General features: G+C 40.1%; 1 protein-coding gene across 6 annotated transcripts in view; it reads right to left on the reverse strand.

Annotated features, from left to right (window-relative positions):
- Positions 1 to 24,779, reverse strand: part of LOC144689757 (transcriptional-regulating factor 1-like) — a 131,471-nt gene that overhangs the window by 22,833 nt on the left and 83,859 nt on the right. For all 6 annotated transcript variants that reach the window (XM_078557136.1, XM_078557135.1, XM_078557138.1 and 3 more), the window contains 4 exons: positions 20,141 to 20,280; positions 18,216 to 18,319; positions 16,727 to 16,802; positions 453 to 541 (listed from right to left, as the gene is read on the reverse strand). In XM_078557136.1, coding sequence (XP_078413262.1) covers positions 453 to 541; positions 16,727 to 16,802; positions 18,216 to 18,319; positions 20,141 to 20,280 — 409 coding nt within the window. The remainder of the gene's footprint in view (positions 1 to 452; positions 542 to 16,726; positions 16,803 to 18,215; positions 18,320 to 20,140; positions 20,281 to 24,779) is intronic.

Below are 24,779 nucleotides of genomic sequence, written 5' to 3' on the forward strand. Positions count from 1 at the left end.
TCCTAAACTGTATACAGTCAGTTGCTATTGTAGGTTTTAAAAATGTCTTTTTTTTCTTACTTTTCTTTCACTTAATCAAATCTTTCTTTCCTTCTTTTTCTTTCTGTACTTGATTTTACTCAAATTCCTTCTTAGCCATTCCTGTTTCTTTCTCAATTCTTAAATCTCACTGGTTCAGGTGATGCACCGTTGGCCCTACTGTTCACCAAACCACCAGATGCCCCACTGTTCCTGCTGTACCATCATCAGCTCACACTGCAGGCCACCTACGGAAAATAAACGAGCTGGAGAGTGCAAGAGAAAGTTTAACTAATGACATGTATAACACGTCCCACTCCAGTAAGATCTGGGCTATACTGTATGTTTGCAATTGAAATTTAAGAATAAGACTTCAATATATCCTTATCATTCTTTAATATAGCATGGGACAGTCCCTAAAGCAAATCTCTTACCATTTTCTGAACCAGGAAGAAGTCCTTATTATGTACACTCAGAGCTTTGTTGAATAGTTTCCTCTCTGTCGTTGTCCACTTGTCAGAGCCTAAGAAAAGGATAGAATTTAAAAAAAAAAATCAAAGACCACTTTGCTGAGATTTATTACCCTTTAGCGTTTCTACCCTTAATTTTTGTTCTCTTTAAGGGCATATAGCTTTGACAATCATGACTGGAGACAGACTGCCAAAAAGGCAGGGACCCTGACCACTGCCTCAGCTGCTCTTCATCCAGCTGCTTGGGAGTACGTGACTGAGGCCAACAACCACCTTCTCTTTGATTTTCCTCTATTCTCGCAGACCCAATTGTCCAAGTGTTTCTTCACTTTATCATGCCAGAGATGTGAATGGAATAAAACCTAGAATTTGCACATCTTTGTTCCAATGTGCTCCTCTGTTCATCACACAAGTCTAATTGTTTGGCTGTTTACATCCAGTACCCTTGATCAAAAGCAGTGATTCCAACCATCATAAACTATCCACTGGCAATCTAGTCCTAATTCTGACCACTGGGGGAATCTAGAGTATACTTCCCTCCGTCTGCAAAACAGCCATTCATCACTAATCTTTGCTGTCCGTCCCTTAGTCAATTTTGTGGCCACACTACTACTGTCACTTTAATTCCATGGGCTTCAATTTTACTAACAAGTCTATTATGTGGTATTTTATCAAACACCTTTTAAAAGTGATTATATACAATGTCAACTGCATAACCTTCATCAATCCTCATTGTATAAGTAGTTCCAAACAACAGCCGCACAGATTGTAAAGCTGGTGTCAGTTTGCCAGATATTAATTGGACAAGTGAAGCATTGGCTGTTTCTGGTGTTATGGGAACTTAAATCATATTAAGAAAAATGGATTAATTCAAAGAACTGAAGTTAGTTGAACACATTTGCCTTTAACAAAACTATGCCGTCATTTATTAATCCTTATTCTTCAAGTGACAATGTTGTGAATTTTCCCCATCATAGCTGGCAGGCTGACTGGCCTGTTGTTGCTGGGTTTAGTCTACTCCCCTTTTTTTGCAACAGGTGCATAACATTTGCAATTCCCCTGTCACCACTTCAATTTTTAAGGGAGATTGGAAGAGTGTGGCCAGAACTTCACAATCGCCACTCTTATTTTCCCAAGTAGCCCATCTGGACTGGGTGGTTTTTTTTTTACTTTGAGCCCAGATAAAATTCCAGGCATATTGACTTAAATTTGCTTTTGTACATTTAAATAATAATCTTACATTGCACAAAAAATTTGTCTTAATCAACCCATGAAACATCTTTTTAACACCATCCCTCTTTTGCATAAAAGATTTATCTAACTTATTTTAATAAATGAAACTTAACATTTGGAAGGATTCCAGCATGTAGAATTTGTGGGGAGAGATATGTACAATGATATGGAACAAGATCTACAAAGGTAAAGATTCAGCGTAGCAAGTTCTCTCTCTACCTATTGCGATTATACTATTACATTAATTAAGTACAAACTTAGAATTTTGACCTATTAATACTTTCTACTGCACAACTGTTACATTACTGGTAACATTATATAGTGATCTGTTCACAGCAAGGCTGCTTAAATTTCTCTTGATATGACTTAAGTTCCCATAACACCAGAAACAGCCAATGCTTCACTTGTCAAATTAATATCTGGCAAACTGACAACCAGCTTTACAATCTGTGTGGCTGTTGTTTGGAACTACTTATACAATGAGATCCGGCCTGCTGGTTCACTACAATCAGATTATACAATGAGGTCCTGCCTGCTGGTTCACTACAGTCAGAATATAGTTATATCTCCAAGTACAGGAAATATTATCAATGACAACATAGCGGATAACATTAAGTACGAATGACCATTCAATTCCATATTCTGGCAGACCAATAGAAAATAAAATACAACAGTAAATTAAATCTCCTTGAGGGCCAGAGGGTAGGGGAGAGAGAAATGGAAAGAGTGAATGCAAGGAGGCAGCACAGCACTGCAGTAGGATGGAAATAGGATGATGCATGCAACAGGTGACCAACGTGATACCGGCCATTCTATGCTCCCATCCAAATCAAATTTACACACCAAAGAAAAATTGAGACACAGATAGATTGCTGATATTAATGTTTTTTTTTTGAAGTAACAGTTAGATTTTGATGCTAATTAACTACTCATATGTGCTGTTAAAGGTAAATATGTCATTCCCAAACACCTGAGACAGGGAAAACGGTATCGCTATCAGAAATGGCAAAAGAAAGAACGAGTGTGTGGGGTTTTCTACTCTAATAAATTTTAGGAAAGAGTAAAGGAATTAAAATGAAGAACATGATGAGGAGAAGTTTCATCCTTATAACTGACAGAGATGGGAAAGTACAGAATAATCATATTTGGCATCTCAGCAATATCCTGGATCAAGAAAAGTATGACCCAAATAGTGTGGGGGTTGCACCAAATTCAGGATGGTCACTGAATGACTGAGTTTCATTCATCTCCTATAATATTACATAATATATTCAAGAATAAGTGCATTATTATTTACCAACAGAGGCCTCAGAAAGCGAGCTAATCTGGTGCAGAGAATCAAATATAAACCTATTAACATCACACTATAAATTCCTATGGTACCTTAACATAATGAAACAGAGCCAGATTTAGTTAAGAAACAATCAATAAGACCACAGCCAAGTCAATTTGGTTTCAAACATGTACCAAACCAGAGTAATCTTTCACATACAAATACTATTTTCCCTCTTCTTATCAACTTTCTGCTTCCTGCTCTTCCAAAAAGCTTGGCCCATCGATGAAGATAGTTTCACTGGGTACCAGCTGGGTCCAACTGCCCATTATTCTCTCTCACAGCCGATTGTGTTGGTAGACGATTTGACTACGGAAAATCATAGTGCCAAATCCTGTCCTTATTCGATGATGCCACCTGCACTTCCAGCAGAGTTCACTAAACACATCAGAAGGAAGTCTTAACCTAAAGCTGTTGTGGCCAATTGCAGTTTCCTCAATACTGACAGGATAAGAACTAGGAGATAAACATTACACGTCTCATTGCAAAGAAACTTATCCTTTTATTTTAGTGCCAACAATAAACAAGGTGATATAAGCCCTTTAAATTTTTTTTGGATGTGGGCATCACTGGCTACTCCGACATTTGTTGCCCATCCCCAACTGCCCTTGTGGTGGTAATAGTGGGCCACCTACTTGAACCACTGAAGTCCACGTGGTGTAGGGCTGTTAGGAAGTAACTTCCAGGATTTTGACCCGAAGACAGAGAAGGAATAGTGATATGTTTACAAGCCAGGATGGTGTGCAACTTGGGAGAGAAACTTGCAGATGGTGGTGTTCCCATACTTGTCTGTCACTCTTGTCCTTCTAGGTATTAGAAGTTGCTGCAGTGCATCTTGCAGATGGTGGAGGGAGTGAATGTTTAAGGTGGTGGACGGGGTGCCAATCAAGCAGGCTGCTTTGTCATGGATAGTGTCGAGCTTCTTGAGTGTGGACAGTATTCCATTACACTCCTGACTTGTGCCTTGTAGATAGTGGACAGGCTTTAGGGAGTCAGGGGATGAGTTATTCATTGCAGATTTCCTAGCCTCTGACCTGGTATTGTAGCCACAATATTTATATGGCTAGTCCAGTTCAGTTTCTAGTCAATGGTAACCCCGCAGGGTGTTGATAGTGGGGGATATTCAGTGATGGCAATGCCATTGAATGTCAAGGGAGATGGTTGGATTCTCTCTTGTTGGAGACAGTCATTGGCTGACACTTGTGTGGTGTGAATTTTACTTGCCACTTATCAGCCCAAGCCTGAATGTTGTCCAGGTCTTGATGCACATTGACAGGGACTGCTTCAGTGTCTGAGGAGTCACGAATGGTGAGCATCGTGCAGTCGTCAGCGAACATCCCCACTTCTAACCTTATGATGGAGAGAAGATCATGATGATTAGCCATGGGGTGATGCCCTGAGGAACTCCTGCAGTGATGATGTGGGACTGAGACGATTGATCTCCAACAACCACAACCAGCTTCTTTTGTGCTAGGTATGATTCCAAATCTGACCACAATAGTGTACGATACCAAGTAAATTTATCCCACTTTAATCCACGATGCAATGACTTGATGATAATGAACAAAATTAGTCAAAATTCTTCTATTCTCTATATGAAAAATATTTGGAAAATGAAAACTGAAGTCACTTGTTTAAAAAAAGTCAGGCTTGCATAAGTAAAACTTAATGAGAAATTACACATAGCCTTAATGCAGCAGTTAGTATGCATACATGCATTTTTGCTATACAGTAATACTTATTTTACTGCATCTAAGTGAGGTTATTAGACACTTCTGACATATACCACTTTTAACTTTAATTACTAGACAAACAAATTATTGGTACCATTTAAGTAGAATAATCTGTTATTGTCTGTAACCATATTATTTTCAGAACCAAATCAAGTAACTTACACTTTATTTTGATACAAATTACATTCTTGTTTAATTCACAGCAGATGAACCTTGACTGGATTTTGGTAAATTGGTTCCCTTTAAATTGAGTTACATGGACCCCCGGAACTGAAAGTGAGACAAAGCCTATCAGCTCTCAACATAAAAACAGAAAATACTGAAAATACTCAGGGTCAGGCAGCATCACTGGAGAGAGTAAAGCAGAGCTAACATCTCAGGTCGAGGACCTTTCATCAGAGCTCTAGTTTGTTCCCATTACAAGAATATATCAATTTCTACCCTGTTTGCATAATGGGCCAGCCCTGTACCTTCTTCCTGCTGCAATCATCATCAACCTGTTTCTTTTCTGCCTGTATCAACACTATTAACATTCACTTGTGATGAAACTCAAATAATTAGCATTAATCTGAAGTCTGAGGTCAGAAGGCCTCTGGACTTTTGTGCACGTGCCAACTGGGGAGTGGCCACACACGTGCAGTTCATTTACTTCACTTTATTTAGGCTGGGAACTGGTGCTGTGCACCTGTGCAGAAGCAAGGGAGGGCAAAAGGCATGAAAAGCAGGTCAGACGTCCTGAACTGGAACGCCATTACCAAGTAGGTGTCCCAGTGTGTAGGACATAGGAGGAGGGTAGGGAGAAGGTCCCGAACCAGGGAGCGGAACAGGGAGAGGTCCCAGAACTAAGCTCCAAGTAAGGGACAAAGACAGGGATCAGGACTAGGTCCCATTAAGTTAAGCTAAAAGAAAGGAGTAGAGAAATAGGCACTCACAGTTAAAGAAAGAGTTGCAGTGAGCAGACTTGAAGTGAAGTGGGCTTGAGAGAAGCCCTGAAGACCCAAGAAGATTGGTGACTCTGTGCTGTGGACCGTTGGGAAGGAGGTGTCCCTTTGAAGTAGTGGTGCTCTGCTTGGAATGGCCGAAGATCTGAAATTGTCCTTGGAAGGTGACACTTGAGTGCAATTCCAGGGAAACAGAATCTTGGAAGGCGAGATTAAAACCCTGCGAAATGCGTCATTGTTGAAACCGCCTGAGTGGGAGCAATTTTTGAAAAGAATTCCAAGGTGAGGTCTTCAAACGTGGTGATTGGAAACCCTCTTGAGAAAAGCAGAGTGTCAGTGAGGTTGGTTGGCTGTGTCACAAAAGTCTGGATGGCTTGTTAAGAAATGCATGGAATCTGCTTTGGTTGTACCTGTTATTTATTGGGGCGTGGCCAGTGTGCATCAGGGAGAGAAGACAGGGGTTTTAAGTTCTCTCAGATGACAAAAACTACAAGGCCATTGGGACAGTAGTTAACTGAATAATCAGTTATAAGACTCAGTGAAGTGAAGAGTTTAGCAGAGGTGCTGCTGGAAGATTGAGTTTAGGGGACTAACTTGTTTGCTCTGCAGTTAAAGAAACAGTGAGTTTAGAGTGCTGTTTTTGGGCGGCTCGGGGAGAGATATGAGTTGGGTGAGAAGCATGAAGTGAATGCTCAGGAATTCACCAGAAGAAAACAGTTTGCAACTGTGCCAGTCCCAAGTGAGAAACCTTTGTGTCAAGCTAGTGGTAACTCTTCACTGGTTTGTATGTGTCTCTAAAGACATCACCGAAGTAAAGGAAAAGTAGGAATTTGAATTGTCTTCTTGTGTTTGTATTGACAACTTTCTAACCTTTTTGTCTGGTGTAATATAGTTCACTTTCCTTGGTTAAATAAATATTTTATTCTTTGTATTAAAGGTCATCAGCAGACTCCTATAAATTTGAAAAAAAAAGTTAAATCTATCAAGCCAGGTTTCATTCTGGGATCTGACTTGTCCAGCATTAACAGCACTGTGATCATTTACTTCTTAGTTTTGTTAGTGTAAAATATGATGCTATCACTCAGTTACATTTAGCTTGCACTTTTTCCTCAGCTTCATAAACCATACCATACCACAAATAAGTCCAATTTAAATACTGACTTTCTACTTTTCAGACTCCTTTCAAATATGAACAAAGTTTGGTTTCTCTAGAAAAGGTCCTTCAATCAACCCAGTTTCCCTTCATTTATTTCTATTGTCTTAGAATATTAGTTTAAAAAATAAATCAATGCAGTGACCATACTGTAGGTGGGGTCAAGACTCAACTACATAATGTTTCACAATCACTTTCCCCCACTGGCTTTTTAGGATCTTGTAAAGTATTTGTAAAATTAATGCAGAGGCAATCTGTAATTTATTGATACTATTTTCTTCAATTTCCTTAGATGATTTTATTTGGTCCCTCAAGAGTCCTTGCATGTAAACTTCCTCTATACCCAGAGATAAAAAGAAGAAAATATGTCCAATATGGTGATTTTTCTTTATGGGGTATGTGGAACATTCCTTGTTCCAGTCCTACTCCGGCCCCTTCCCACAACTCTTTCTCCGGTACATCGATGATTACTTCGGTGCTGCTTCATGCTCTCGTCGGGACCTGGAAAAATTTATTAATTTTGCTTCCAATCTCCACCCCTCCATCATTTTCACATGGTCCAGCTCTGACACTTCCCTTCCCTTCCTTGACCTCTCTGTCTCAATTTCTAGTGATAGACTGTCCACCAATATCCATTACAAGCCTACTGAATCCCACAGCTACCTCGACTACAGCTCCTCACACTCCGCTTCCTGTAAGGACTCCATCCCATTCGCTCAGTTCCTTCGCCTCGTTGCATCTGTTCTGATGACGCTACCTTCAAAAACAGTTCCTCTGACATGTCCTCCTTCTTCCTTAACCGAGGTTTTCCACCCACGGTGGTTGACAGGGCCCTCAACCGTGTCCGGCCCATCTCCCGCGCATCCGCCCTCACGCCTTCTCCTCCCTCCCAGAAACATGATAGGGTCCCCCTTGTCCTCACTTATCACCCCACCAGCCTCCGCATTCAAAGGATCATCCTCCGCCATTTCCGCCAACTCCAGCATGATGCCACCACCAAACACATCTTCCCTTCACCACCCCCGGCGGCATTCCGTAGGGATCGTTCCCTCCGGGACACCCTGGTCCACTCTTCCATCACCCCCTACACCTCAACCCCCCACCTACGGCACCTCCCCATGCATACGCAAAAGATGCAACACCTGCCCCTTCACTTCCTCTCTCCTCACCGTCCAAGGGCCCAAACACTCCTTTCAAGTGAAGCAGCATTTCACTTGCATTTCCCCTAACTTAAGTCTACTGCATTCGTCGCTCCCAATGCGGTCTCCTCTACATTGGAGAGACCAAACGCAAACTGGGCGACCGCTTTGCGGAACACCTGCGGTCTGTCCGCAAGAATGACCCAAACCTCCCTGTCGCTTGCCATTTTAACACTCCACCCTGCTCTCTTGCCCACATGTCTGTCCTTGGCTTGCTGCATTGTTCCAGTGAAGCTCAACACAAACTGGAGGAACAGTACCTCATCTTCCGACTAGGCACTTTACAGCCTTCCGGACTGAATATTGAATTCAACAACTTTAGATCTTGAACTCCCTCCTCCATCCCCTTTCCATTTCTTCCCCCTCCCTTTTGTTTTTTCCAATAATTTATATAGATTTTTCTTTTCCTACCTATTTCCATTATTTTTAAATTTATACCTTTTATGCCCTGTTAGTCTTATTTCACCCCATCCCCACTAGAGCTGTACCTTGTATGTCCTGCCATTCATTCTTAATTAGCACATTCTTTTAGATATCACCACCTTCAACACCCCTTTGTTCTTTTGTCTGTGACATCTTTTGATTATCTGCTCCTATCACTGCTTGCTTGTCCCTACAACCACACCTCCCCCCCCCACTTCTCTCCCCCCACCCCCCCCGACCTTAAACCAGCTTATATTTCACCCCTCTCTTAATATTACTCAGTTCTGTTGAAGGGTCATGAGGACTCGAAACGTCAACTCTTATCTTCTCCGCCGATGCTGCCAGACCTGCTGAGTTTTTCCAGGTAATTCTGTTTCTGTTTTGGTGATTTTTCTCCCTGATTTGAGATACTGTAACATTTTCTGGCATAACTGCATACTGTACGATTTTCATTTATGGTTAGCCTATCCTTTTTGATTTCTAAACTAAATTCCAATATTTGCACTTAAAACAGAAAATCTTCCTGTCAATTTGCCATGATATTCACCCAAAATACCATGCACATATTTGTCTAATGTCACTATTTTATTCAGTGGAGAAATACAATATATTCACACGTTGTAACTGAGGATGTTCTCAGCTTGATATGGACACTAGATACTTTTTCTTACATTCAGCACAAATCATCACTTTCATAGACAAGTGCACACTTATGAATCAAATGCTAACCTTATCAAATTTACCAAACCACAGTTAGCATTCACAGGGTAAAGTGATATTACTGAGATCATTGAATATATTGCAAGGTCCCTCCTGCCATTTTGAAGCAGTTTTATTCAGTGTAGCAAAATAATGCGCAAACAAAGCAAATATCACTCTTTTACAAAATTTTCATGAGATTCTCCATGAAGGTGTTTTCTTGAACCAGTAAAGCTTATACTTGGAATTGCATATTCTTGAGTTCTGCTGCTAGCCTCAGCTTCTAAGTGGCCTGGTGTGACAGAAATCTACTAAGGAGTCTAAACATCAACATTCTGTGCTAAAAGCTGAACTCAGACAGTGGAGTCGCAAAAAAGTGCTTTTCAGAATTAAATACTACTGTTACTCACAGTAGGGTTCAACGGTATCAGGCTGGTTTCCCAGGAACCTGTTTTCAGCCGTCCACCCATTCAGGACAAAGCCAGGCTGTGAAAGCCAGAATTACTTTTCTTAATGATTTTGTCTTGATGATAAAGTAAGGGAAAAAATGAAACCTGGACAATAACATAACCAGCAACATTCTGCAATTTTCACAATCATTTATTCCCAATTAAAATTATAACTAAATTTTATAATTTTGTAGTTTGGTGTCAAATGTCTTATTTTATTTAGCTGATTAAAAACTAATTTACCTGGAAACATGTAACAACTATGGGAGGTGGATACAGTGGAACATTTATTTCCATAAAGAATGAATTCAATTGTGAAAACTATGGATATGTACTTCTGTTGCATTATCACATATTATGTATCAAGCATGGTTGGTCACCTAATTTTAAAAATGACTTAAGTGGAGAAAAATAAACTTGTTGGGTTTCTTCAGAGTGCAAACAGCAGAGCACAAGACTGTGGTTAACACCATATGCAGCTTATTGCAAGTGATTCATTGGTAATTTTCTGGCTCATGGAACTCTACAATTACAGAGCATTTGAAAACAACTGCAGAGAGAAGTGTTGAGCTCAATTTTAACTTGGGCAAGTAGGTGGTTTTGAATGGGTTAAAATTAGGCCCATTGAGTCAATCGAGGAGGAGGAAGGAAGAGAGAAAAATCATTAAATTAATTCAGCAATATGGTTCAGGGCCGAGCAACAAATGCTGGCCTTGCCAGTGACACTCACATCCCATGAAAGAAAGCAAATGAGAAAAAAAAAGTATAACAATCATTCCTAATAGTCATCCATAGTTGAAAAAAGGAACTGTTTCTAAATATTTGCATTTAGAAGGCCATTCCAGACAGCAATAATTCCAATGGGTAAGATGATGTATAAAGTGACAGAACATACACCACTGTTTAGGGAATATCTGCTTTCCAACGAGTAGAGCTATCAGATTGCTTAACAACATAAAAGTCAAACAAGAGCGTGTGTGAAAATAGATAAAATGTTAATTTGGGAAAATTGGTTACTCGTAGATCAAGTAACATAATTAATATTAGGAAGTTAGGAATTAGAAAGCAAAGTCAACCTCAAGTACGTGGTACAGAAGCAAGTAAATCAATTTTTGAAGAGCGAAGGGATCTGAATATATAGTAAGGAGGCAGGTAGGTGAAGTTCAAGCCCATCAAAATGGAGGTAAATTAACTTTTATATTTCAAAAAAATCCTAATGTTCACATCAGTAGCTTAGTTACAATATATCAGGATCCTTCAGCTTGCTTAGAATGCTGATGTAATTTTGGTCTTCCATTGGTGAAGCACATCAGTGGAACTGGGGATTAAAAGTGACTGCCGATTTGGCCAATTAGGAAAATTACAAATAAAGCTTTGCCAAAAAAAAAAATGATGCTCCTGATCCCACAGAAAAATCTTTCCACCCACTGTCAGTTTCTCTTTGACAAACCCAAATGTTTCACTGCTCGCACAGCTCCATAGAAGAGTTGCCGGGTTTCCCCCTCCCCAGGCCCCACCCCAGATGGATGAGCTACCTGCTTGCTTATATTACTGCATTGAGGCCTGAATGTAACAATGGTACAGGCCTTAAGAGCATTATTCAAGTGGTGGCTTATGAAAAATCCTTTCATTTCCACCATGTAAGCGATGGGGTGGATCAGACCAACAATGCTCTGAATGTTGATCTGTATAATTTGGCTTAAGGGTGTCAAAGTTCAGCTGTGGATGTAGCTTTGCTATTTTTCCACTGAACCTCCATGAACTGAGACGAACAATGCAACTTTACTGGAAACCAAGGCGACCAAAGGGCAAACAAAAATCCGAGGCTACAAAAACAGTATTAACCAATAAAAAAAGTACATGGGAAAATGCAGATCGGAGTATCTCAAAATAAAAGAACAGAAGTACACAAGGATTTCGCAGCATTAACAAGTCCACAAATAGTCAGAACTGAACAACTGAAAAGTTGATCCGCCATTGACCAATCAAGAGACATAAAACTTGCAAAGACGCAGGAAATTAACTCTTATTGGGAAATATCTAATACTTTACTGATATTTTGAATATGCAAGAACAGATACCCATACGAAATTATTAAATCTCCTCGCTGGAAAAGTTTGTAAACGTCAATGCAAAATTTAAAAATGCCCCTTTTTTTCTATTTCCCCCCCAGTTGATTTTATCGTGACCAGAGAAAAAGTTCATTTAAAATAAGAATAATTAAAAGTGTTTGATTGGAGATGGGGAGGTTGGGGTGGGGGAAGCAAAGCCAGTAATTTTGGGCCAGGCCCCCAATGTTGGGGTTGAATGCAGGTCTTGACCCACACCATATCGGAAGCAGTGAGCCGACATCCATTTGGCCTGAATTGGCCAATTAGTGGCCAGAGGGTGCAATTAAGGACAGAGAGGGCTCTTGAAGCAGAGGGGCTAACAGGAGAGATGGCGTTTCTGTCTTGCGACAGCTCTCAGCAGTGTTAAAATTTTTAAATTTAAATAATGGTCATAGCTGCTGGGCCATCATTGTGCAGGGTGTCAGGAAACTATCATTTTTCCTAATATTATTGTGGGATATTTTAAAGCAGGCTTATGTGTGGGGCTAATTTAATTCAACTAGAGATGATTTTATACTGCAAGGTTTAAATTATCAAAAGTGAGGTGTAAAACAGGCATTTGAAGTAGAGAAGAGTATAGCTAGGGAGAAGTCTCAGCAGAAATGGTGCAAATGAAATTTGCATTTTTAGATAAATGGACAAGTGTTTGATTTTTGAAGGGTCATGGGAAATGTTTACAACTGGCAAGATAAACAAGGCAAGATGATTATGTTGATTTTTCCCAAAAGTGCTGACCATAATGTGAATGTGAAAGATTTTTATATTCTGGGAAAAGTAACTTCTAAAGACAAATGGAAGCAATGAGATTTACAAATCAAAAGAGGCAAAATATATTTAAAGGAGGATGAAGGCTGTGAAAAGTGTGGCCATGGGAGATCTGGAAAGGTGATTATGTGAAAGAGACTTGGAGAAAAAGCCTCTAGCCACCCTGCAGAACTCTGGTAACCAAGGTTGTGTTAAAAGCCCTTGGAAGTCCATTGTCCAGTGAGTGCTTGCGTTAACATCGCTGGATGATTTTATAAATTTGGAATCTACTTGTTGCCTTAAAGGGGGTGTGTAGTTGGAAATCTGGTTAAGTGGAAATTTTGGGAACTGTTATAACTGTGTAGCTGTAATCTTGTGTTTATAAATTCGTTGTTCTTTTGTAGTTAAATGTTTTATTTAATCTTTGAAAACTCTGCAGGTGGTAGTAGACTCATAGTGCTGACTTGTGTGCACAAACGTTCTTGTGATAAATACAAATCGCCTAACTGTTGTGATAGCGTGGTCAAATTTCCCTTGTGGATTTGGTCAGCTTGGCAAATGCCACCTGCCATACTGCAACACAGGAAAAAACAGCCTGTGGCCACAACTGCAGCTAGATAGGCAGAGAAGGGTGGGGTGGGCTCAAAGCCTTCCTGAAGTGCGGGCACCCTCGTCTGCTGTAGGGATGCTAGCCCCCAGACAGCTGCCATGTTTCTGTTGCTGTGGGGGGGTCCTTAGGCCAATTGGAAAATTCAAGTCCGCCTCTGATCAGTGGCCTTAATTGGCCTGTTGATTACTTCAACTCACGACCTCCTGCTTGCATACGGGGTCGCTGTTTTGTCCCCAATCTGGCCCGCCCCAAAATGGCTTGGGGGGATGATGGTGCCAGCAAACCAGCACATCAGCCACCAACACAAAATTAAGTACATGCTATTGGCCCATAAGACCATAAGACATAGGAGCAGAAATTAGGCCATTCGGCCCATCAAGTCTGCTCCGCCATTCAATCATGGCTGATAAGTTTCTCAAACCCATTCTCCCGCCTTCTCCCCGTAGCCTTTGATCCCCTTACCAATCAAGAATCTATCTATCTCGGTCTTAAATACACTCAATGACCTGGCCTCCATAGCCTTCTGTGGCAATGAATTCCATAGATTCACCAATCTCTGGCTAAAGAAATTTCTCCTCATCTCTGTTGTAAAAGGTCTTCCCTTTACTCTGAGGCTGTGCCCTCGGGTCCTAGTCTCTCCTACTAACGGAAACATCTTCCCCACGTTCACTCTATCCTGGCCTTTCAGTATTCTGTAAGTTTCAATCAGATCCCCCTTCATCCTTCTAAACTCCATCGAGTATAGACCCAGAGTTCTCAAATGTTCCTCATATGTTAAGCCTTTCATTCCTGGGATCATTCTCGTGAACCTCCTCTGGACCCCCTCCAGGGCCAGCACATCCTTCCTGAGATACGGGGCCCAAAATTGCTCACAATATTCTGAATGTGGTCTGACCAGAGTCTTATAAAGCCTCAGCAGCACATCCCTGCTTTTATATTCTAGTCCTCTCGAAATAAATGCCAACATTGCATTTGCCTTCCTAACTACCACGTCAACCTGCAAGTTAACCTTAAGAGAATCCTGGACTAGGACTCCCAAGTCCCTTTGCACTCTAGATTTCTGAATTCTCTCCCCATTTAGAAAATAGTCTATGCCTCTATTCTTCCTACCAAAGTGCATGACCTCACACTTCCCCATGTTGTATTCCATCTGCCACTTCTTTGCCCATTCTCCTAACCTGTCCAAATCCTTCTGCAGCCTCCCTGCCTCCTCAATACTACCTGTCCCTCCACCTATCTTTGTATCATCTGCAAACTTAGCCAGGACGTCCTCAGTTCCTTCGTCTAGATCATTAATGTATAAAGTGAAAAGTTGTGGTCCCAACACTGACCCTTGCGGAACTCCACTAGTCATCGGCCGCCATCCTGAGAAGGACCCACTTATTCCCACTCTCTGCCTCCTGCCAGACAGCCAATCTTCTGTCCATGCTAGTACCTTGCCTCTAACACCATGGGCTCTTATCTTACTGAGCAGCGTCCTGTGCGGCACCTTGTCAAAGGCCTTCTGGAAGTCCAAGTAGATAACATCCATCGGCTCTCCTTTGTCTAACCGACTCGTTACCTCCTCAAAGAATTCTAACAGATTTGGCCCACAGAAATACTGCCCTGAACTGACTGTTGGAGGTTAGGAAATTTCCAAGTTGCCAGAGTGATGTATTGTCACCGTTATGGCCATTTTGTATTCCACACTGTTGGCGAAGTCATGCTGTAATATCCAACCAACATTTCAGCTTCAGTGGTGAATACAAACTAGCAACTAAGCCAACTGAAGAAGATGGGAAAGTGAGAATCAATACATCCAGGAAAAAGTACATGTATTTAATAATACTGAAGAATGAACGCGACAACAACTTGCATTTATCTAGCACATTCAATGTTGCAAAATGATCCAATGTAATTTGCAGGAACATTACTAAATGAAATTGGACACCAAGCTACTTAAGGTGTTAGGACAAAGAGATAGGTTTTAGGCAGTGTCTTAAAAGTGAAGAGGGAAGGAGGCATAAGGGTTTAGGACAGGAATTCCAGAGCTAAGGGCCTAGGCAACTAGAGGCATGGCTGCCAATAGTGAAGATATTAAAATTAAAGACGTGCAAGAGGCCAGAACAAGAGTAGCTTAGAAATTTTGGAGATTTGTAGCGATGGAGAAAGTTACAGAGATAAGGGGCTGAGGCAGGGACGGAGTCAGGCCCTATTATGATGGAAGTAGACAGTCTTGGTGATGGAGCAGCTTTGGGATAGATCATCATCTCAGAGTCAAATACAACACCAAAGCTGTGAACAGTTCAGTTCGCCTCAGACAATTGCCAGTGAGGGGGATGGATTCAACAGTTAGGGAACAGAGTCATGGCAGGGACCGAAGACAACAGCTTCAATCCTCTCAACATTTAGCTGGAGCAAATATCTGCTCAGCCAATACTTGATGCGGACAGCAGTTTGACAAATCAGAGGCAGTGGAGTGGTTGAGAAAGGCGGTGACAAAAGGTGTGGTCAACGTGTATAAAACCCAACATGGTGTTTTCAGTTGATGTGGCTGAGTGACAGCATTTGGATGAATAATCAGTGAACAGGGCAAATTCTGTGAAAAGAGACTCTGCTTGACAACTTCCTTCTGATAAAAAAAAAGCTTCTATTTTAAATTGCAAATAAATAGTTATTTCTATCGCGTTTGTTGACCAAGCACAATACTTTGTGACTTCTGCACTTGTTTAATGCGCTTAGATGAATGCGTTACTTGTGCATGTCGAGATGAGTATTAATGTCAGCCACAGCTCAGTTGGTATTACTCTCACCTCTTGATGGAGAAGGTTGCAGGTTCAAGTTCCACTCCAGAGACTTGAGTGCAAAAATCTAGGGCAACACTACAATGTAGTACTGAGCGAGTGCTGCACGGTCAGGTGCAGTCTTTCGATGAGACGTTGGACTGAGGCCTCTCAGGTGGATGTGAAAAATCTCATGGCACTATTTTGAAGAAAAGCAGGGAACATATCCATGGTGTAATAAAAACAAAGTGCTGGAAATACCCAGCAGATTTGGAGACATCTTTGGAGATTGAAACAGTTAACTTTGAGTCCGAATATGACCCTTCTGCATTACTCCAGGTTCTGCAGAAGAGTCATATTCAATTCAAAATGTTAACCCTTTCTCCCTTCACAGATGCTGCCAGACTTGCTGAGTATTTTCAGCACATTGTTTTTAGAGATTTCCAGAATCCACAGTATTCTGCTTTTATTTTAATATCCCCGGTATCCCAGCCAATATTTATCCCCAAACCAACACGACAATCAGATTATCTGGTCGTTATTATATAGCCACTTGCGGGAGCTTGCTATGCATAAATTGGTTGCCACATTTCCGAGATCACAACAGCGACAAAATAACAAAAGGCTGTAAAGCTCTAGAGAACATTGAGGTTGTGAAAGGCATTATATATAAATGCAAATTTTTTTTTTTGTCTATCACTTGGGTGTTGATTCTGCCAACAGCATAATCAACATAAATACTCATTACTTTCAATGTTCTCATTGCCAAAATGAGTGACAATTATTTTTATAAGTAAATCCTATGTTCCATACAGAAAGCCATAGAAACTGGGAAGAAAGCTACATACCAGCATAGTGATAATCTGCCAGTGGATGAGATTTGGCTTTAATAGGCATCCTCATCAGTAAAATCTCCACAGCCACCTAGCATAAAAGGAAACATATTTATTCAATGTTTTGGTAGCATCCTTAAGGGACGTAATTAGCAAGTGAAACAGAACAGGTAAGTGCAATATGTTTTATATTCATTCTATTAGAGAGATCACTCCATTATGTTATTCCTGGTTGTACATTTCACACAATAAAACATATTTAAATCTTGCGCTAAACTCAAATGCAACATTGTGAGGAGTTTATTTCCCAGTAATGAATTATGAAATATTCAAATCCCTGCCAAAGAAATTTGGGTGGATTAGTTTCAGTCATCTGACGTACCTTATGATGGCACATTATCATCATCACTTTCACGAACCACACAGTGCCTCTTTTGCAGACAATACACCACATAAACGGACATAAAACTTTAAACCAAATATCTGAAACAAATCAACTGGCTATCACACAAGTGAAGAAGTTAAACCAATTATCCAATCCTGGAGATTCTATTATTGGTCATAAATCTTTTCCCTTTGGATGTCATTAGAAACACTATACAAACACAAGTTTAAAAACTTAGTGCCAACTCTTTGCTATCCAACATAGAGCTTATAGCACAAGACTACTTTAAATTCAGCAGCTAAGCTGGCAGTGATGACTAAATAAAACAAACAGGTGCCAAACAAAAACGCTGAACAACAATATACATTTTGCTGTAGAAAGCAACAGAAGTCCGATTGATTTATTTGGTATAATTGCCTTTTCCTTCCCTTTTCAATTTCCTAATTCTGACCCTTATTTGTTATCAATACCCAATGATAGAGATTTGATTGATGATTGCTGCAATCCATACAATGTTCTCTAAACTCTATATTGTAGGCCATACAGATGAAACAAATGATCACACAACAAAACATTAACCTTTTGTTTTTCAAATGCTAATCAACTTGTGGATTTTCAGCGGTTTGAATTTTTACTTCACATTTCCACATTTTTTCTTATTTTATCTATGCAGTGCACGCATGCAAAGGGTGAATCAACATGTTTTTCTGGAGGGTTGTTGCTCAGGACAATGAATTACCTCTACGGTTATTAAAATATAAACATTCTTTATTTTATAAAATCTACAAAAACAATTTTATAAAATCTACAAAAACATTGTTGCCAAGTGGTTTATCAGCAGACCTTGCACAATTGCATTTTTATTAACAGAACAGATATGCACAGACCTGATGAAGTTAAATAAAAAGATTTTGCTACTAGAAAATGAAATGGAAGCATCTGATTTTAAGTGCAAGCAGCTGTAAAATGTATTAAAATCTAGATTCTTGACAATCCTTGTTTTCCACAGTAACATCTGCTAGCGCTGCACTTTATAAAATGTCAAATATATGTCGTACAAGCATTATGTCATCCCGGTTAGAAACCAGCAATCAGACCATGTTTTAATATCGTACTTACCAAAATGTTACCATCTGCCTCAAAAAGACAATGTAGGGCAAGTTCTCGATTTGTCCCACCACCTGGTAGGACACTAGAGCAAGCCATGTTCAGCAGATCCTCCACTATAAAAGATACAAAATCAAGTTAATACAACTTTAAAACCTCTCAATGATACTGTCAACTTTATATTGAAAATAAAATAAGATTCCATGCTATGATTAAATGCACTGGGGAATTTTCCTAGTCCACAGTTATTCCTTGACCAACAATAGCAGAACAGGTATCTGATCATTTATCAAATTGGTGTTGTTGGATTTGCTGTGCATAAACTGTTGTTTTTGCCTGCGTAACAACTGCAAAAGTACCCCAATAGCCTTGAGACACTTTGGGATATTCTGAGGATGCAAAAGGCAATATGCAAAGGCACGTTTTCTTTTTCTGCAAGTACATGAAAATATAACTTTGGTGCTTTCATTGAAAAAAAAATGCAATTGTGCCCAAATTCTTAAAACTAGGCTGCATTAACAAAATACCAGTGGTATTTGATGGCTGATGATCCAGCTAATAAGAATTTAGATAACTTGCAGCCAACAATGAATTTTCAAAATTTTCATGAGTTTCCACAATTGTTGAATTTTGGACATATATGCATTTCTAGTAAATGATTTAATTTTATTGGATAATGTCTTATTCAATCTTAATCAAAAAAAACTTGGATAATATACCAGTGCTGTGCACTGTACTTAATGGGAACATGCAACTTCAGGCTGCAGTTCTTAGAAGGATTGAAGGGCACATTCTGATCCCAGCCACTGTCAGAGGCAGACAGCAAGCAGAAGATAGACAGTGTTTGACAGGGAGGAACAGGGATAAGGGCAGAAAAAAACCTCACTCTGCCCCAGTGATAGCCTCAAGCATGGTACTTGAACAAAAGGTAATCTACCAACTCCTTTCAAAACAGAATATGCCAAGATACAGGGTAACAAATATAAGGAGAAAGAAAGTCAAGTTTTGCTCCTCTCCTCTAGGCAACCCACCCCTGAATTCTCAGTTCCTGGAGGCAGCAACTCATGTTGAGGTATGGCTGTCTAAACACAGGTGGCCCATCAGCACATTATTAAAGTGGCTATTATTTATATTTGAATCTGGACATCAAGTGTTTGGGCAATGCCTTCCCATCTGATATTCACACATACACTTAAGAGTAGAGGAGCAGGAATGCAATTATATTTTTCTCCTTCCCAAACCACAGATGTCAATGTACTGTTATGCCCACTGAGATCACCCAACTCAGTGGGGACCAGGGACTTCCTTGTTCTGTTCAGCTCAGTAGCACATCACGCAATGCATGTACTAATTGAGATATTTGGATCTATTTCAGTATTTCTTTAATAAAGAGATTCAAAAAAAAAACTGGGTGGGAGAATGAGAATAAACATTTCAAAAATATGTCTATGTGATCAGAAATTAAGTATTTTTTAATCTCACCACAACTCTACAATTTTGACATTGTGAATTTGGAAATTGGTAAAGAGTCAGATGATGTCAGTACCTGATATGTCAGCTAGTGGCTCCAAAGAGTTGGTGCCTTTTGGGTCCTGGATGCTGACCAAGAGAGTCACTGGCTGAATATAGTCCAGTACCCAGCTGTAACTGAATTTAAAAAAACATCATTGATGCCATCCCAAATGGCATCCTGAACCACAAGAGCAACCAATCACTGCTAACTTGCTAAATAAGTTGCTCTTGGGTCTCTGTAAGACTGGAAAGATTATTAAAACAAAAACTTGTACAAGGTAGGAGATTTAAACAAGTTGAAGTGTTAAACATAGAACTGTAGTTTACATGAAGAATTACTTCACTTGACCGAAGTATTCCCCAACAAAACCATTCTATGTAACATGCTAAGATGCAAAGCAGTATTTACTGAAGAAGCACTCGACCTTTTTGTTGTACTTCTGGGTCATCCAGTTCACACCAAGGCTTCCACACCAAGTCAGCTTTGGAGACATCCTTTTCAACCAACGACCTATCTTGCAATACTGGGATCGCCGCTTGAAACCGCAATCCCATATTGATTCGCCTAGCAAAATGAATAAATATTTCAGTCTTTGTGAGCACAGTTTAAATAGTTGCAAAATAAGTAGATTCAAACTGCATTGGCAAGACCCACATTACACAAACTCTCTGTGGAATGGTGTTAAGGGTTAAATAAACAATGTTTAAATTTAAGTTAAATAAAAACAATTTCAATTCTTACAGAACTTATCTTTTACATAACATAAGTAGCAATCAACATTAAATTAATTTTCTCAATAAGTACAGTATCTCGATAATCAGTTTGAAAACCTCGACACTTCTCAATCGGGTACGTAAACAAACACAAGTTACATTATTCGATCTAATTAAAGCCAGAATATCACCAGCAATGCTTGTTCTTCTTGCTCCTGCACCATTACTTCTGGTATCCCCAAAGATCTATTCTGGGTCCTCTCCTATTTCTAATCTATATACTGCCCCTTCATATTATCATCTGGAAACTAAATGTCAGTTTCTAAATGTGCAGTGGATGCACCCAGCTCTACGTCACCACCAAATCTCTTAACTCTTCCAAATTCGGCATTTTACCATCCTGCTTGCCTGGCGTCGTCCTGGGCGAGCAGAAATTTCCTCTAGCTAAACGTGGGAACAGCCTCCATCCTTCTACCTGGCAACAGGCAAACTTGGTGTTGCGTTTAACCCCAAGATATGCTTTTGACCACATACTCATGCCATCACAAAGACCACCTATTTCTACCTCCATATCACCTGACTCCACCCCTGCCTCAGATCATCTGCTTTTAAAATCCCCACTCACACCTTTGTTCCCCTCATTTTTTTTTGTTTAATTTTACTAAACAATTCACATTACCAAGTAAATTTGCACAACTTCAACTTGAACGATACATAGCGACAAGGAAATGTTTTAATCAAGATTCAGATGCAACATAAGAACATAAGAACTAGGAGCAGTAGGCAATTCAGCCCCTCGAGCCTGCCCTGCCATTCAATACGGTCATGGTTGATCTCATTTCGGCCTCAAGTCCAATTTCCTGCCCCCTCCCCATAACCTTTCAACCCATTACTAATTAAAAATCTGTCTATCTCCTCCTCAAATTTATTCAGCGTCCCGGCATCCACTACACTCTGAGGTAGTGAATTCCACAGATTCACGACCCTTTGGGAAAAGTAATTCCTCCTCATCTCTGACTTAAATCTATCATCCATTAGCCTAAAACTACAGCCTCTCGTTCTAGAATGCCCCACAAGGGGAAACATCCGCTCCATGTCTATTTTGTCTATCCCCTTTAGAATCTTATATACCTCAATTAGATCTCCTCTCATCCTTCTAAACTCTAGCCAGTATAGGCCTAAACTGCTCAATCTTTCCTCATAAGACAAGCCCAGCATATCTGGAATCAATCTCATGAATCTCCTCTGAACCGCCTCCAATGCAACTACATCCTTCCTCAATTATGGGGACCAAAACTGTGCACAGTACACCAGGCGCAGTCACACCAATGCCTTGTACAGTTGCAACAACACTTCCCTATTTTTATACTCTATTCCTTTTGCAATAAATGCCAAAATTCCATTTGCTTCCTTATTACCTGCTGTACCTGCATTCTAGCTTTCAGCGATTCATGCACGAGGACACCCAGATCCCTCTGCACTGAAGCATTCTGAAGTTTCTCTCCATTTAAATAATAAGTCGCCCTTTTATTCTTCCGACCAAAATGGATAAGCTCACACTGGAGGTGTTTAACTCCATCTGCCAAATTTTGGCCCATTCACCTAACCTGTCCATATCCATTTGTAAATTTCTTTCTTTCTTGCAAATTACTTTCCCACCTATTTTGGTGTCATCTGCAAATTTAGCTATGGTACCTTCTATTCCCCCGCCCCCCCCCAATCATTAATATAGATTGTAAATAGTTGGGGCCCAAGGACCGAATCCTGTGGCACCTCACTAGTTACAGCTTGCCATCCAGAAAAAGACTCTCTGCTTTCTGTTGGTTAGCCAATCCTCTATCCAAGCTAATATATTACCCCTAACTCCGTGTGATCTTATCTTGTGTATTAATCTTTTGTGCGGCACCTTATCAAAGGCCTTCTGGAAGTCCAGATGTACTACATCTACAGGATCCCCATTATCCACTTTGCTTGTCACATCCTCAAAAGAACTCTAGCAAATTAGTCAAACACGATTTACTCTTCATAAAACCATGCTGACTCTGATGGATTGCATTTTGACTTTCCAAATGCCCCATTACTACTTCCTTTATGATGGATTCCAACAACTTCCCAACGACAGACATTAAACTAACTGATCTATAGTTTCCTACTTTCTGCCTCCCCCGCTTTTTGAATAAGGGTGTTATATTAGCATTTTTCCAATCCACTGGAACCTTTCCAGAATCCAGAGAATTTTGGAATACTATAGACAATGCATCCACTATCTCCGCTGCCACTTCCTTTAAGACCCTGGGATGTAGGCCATCGGGTCCTGGGGACCTGTCACCCTTTAATCCCAATAGTTTGCTCAGTACTTTTTCTCTAGTGATGGTGATTCTTCTAAGTTCTTCCTTCTCTACCCTCTGCACTACCTGTTAGTATTGGGGTGGTACCAGTGCCCTCCACCGTGAAAACTGAGGCAAAATACTGATTAAGCGTCTCTGCCATTTCTGTGTTCCCCACTATTAACTCCCCAGTCTCATCCTCCAAGGGACCAACATTCACTTTAGCTACACTCTTTCCTTTTATATACTTGTAGAAGCTTTTGCTATCAGTTTTTACATTTTGTGCTAGTTTTCTTTCATAATTTACCTTTGCTCTTTTTATTATTTTTTTAGTAACCCTTTGATCTTTAAAACTTTCCCAATCTTCCAGCCTGCCACTGACCTTTGCAATTTGGTATGCCGTAGTTTTTGCCATTATGTTATCTTTAACTTCCTTGCTTAGCCACAGATGCTTTTTCCCCCTTTTACCATCTTTCTTCCTCTTTGGAATATATTTTACTTGGGAGGAATTCAATATCTCCTTAAATATCTGCCACTGTTCGTCAACTATCCTACCTTGTAGTCTTCCTGCCCAGTCCACGAGAGCCAAATCTGCCCTCCTGCCTATGTAGTTTACCTCCAGAACACTAGTGTGGGACTCAAGTTTCTCGCTCTTAAACTGGACTTTGAAATTCTAGGAACTATGATCACTCTTCCCTAGAGGATCCTCCTTTACTATGAGATCATTAATTAATCCCATCTCATTACACAAAACCAAATCCAGAATAACCTGTTCCCTGGTATCATTTCTCGTTTAATTTTCCGGCTGAACTATCCCAATGCACCCCTGGCCAGCCTCTCATGAAAACCTGGTCACCCAAAACATCATTGCGCATGTCCTAACCCAAGTCCTGTTCACCCATCACTCTTGAGCTTGCTGACCTACATTTAGCTCCTGGCTAGGCAATGCCTTGATTTTAAAATTTTCGTCCTTGGTTTCAAATACCTCCATGGTCTCACCACTCCCGATCTCGGTCACCTCTTCCTCGAGATATCTGCACTCCCCTACATCTGGACTCGAGCATCCCATATTTTAAGTATACGCCATTGATCGTCATGCTTCAGATGCCTAGGCCCCAAGCTCCAGAATTATTTCCTTAAACCTCTCCACCTTTACTTCCTCCTTCAAGATGCTCCTTCAAACCTATCTCCTTGACTAAGCTTTTAGCCACCTGCATTAATATCACCTTTTGAGAGTCAGTGGCACATTTTGCTGTCTAATGCTGCTGAAGTGCCTTGGGGCATTCCATTAAGAGTTGTTATTGAGTAAGAGCAATGCTTTAATTAAAATAGAGTATAGTTTGACAGAAATATATTCTCCCTATATTCAAAGTTAAATTCCGACAGTGATCAACTAACAAATTCTGAAGAATTGTTTCATGGGAACAAATAAGATGTTCAAGACTTTGTGAAGGTAAACATTTAGATTTTCAAAACTGAAACTCAGCTCTAGCATCAGATTATAGTTAACTATTTTATGGTGTGTTACATGGCTACAATACCAGAGTTACAAGAATCCCAATAACAACTGAAGTTTGCATATACATACCAGGAGGGATCAGCTGTTTCATGGCACAGACATAATTATAATCAGGTTGAAATTTTGGAAATGCCAATGAATGCCTCAATGTTGACACTAGGCTTACTTACCAAATAAATACAATACACAAAGAGAAAAATTACACAAGCTTGTCAGCTTTCATGTTCTTATCTGCTGCTCATTTCTGTAAATTCTTCCAACCTCTATCACCACCAGTGACAAGCCTGTTGCCAGCAATATTTCAATCTAATGTCGCACAGTTCTAGATGCTCTCGACAGAAAGTATGGAGACACATTCAATTTAATGCTACTGCTGCACTTTTTATTTTTCAAATTGAATTCAAACATAAATGCCTTATACCAATCATGGACAACACTGATGTCTGCTAGATTTTGTTTAATTTTACTAAACACTTCACATTTCCAAGCTAACCTACACGACTC

This window comes from Cetorhinus maximus, chromosome 14, assembly GCF_964194155.1.
Source record: "Cetorhinus maximus chromosome 14, sCetMax3.hap1.1, whole genome shotgun sequence".
NCBI lineage: Eukaryota > Metazoa > Chordata > Chondrichthyes > Lamniformes > Cetorhinidae > Cetorhinus > Cetorhinus maximus.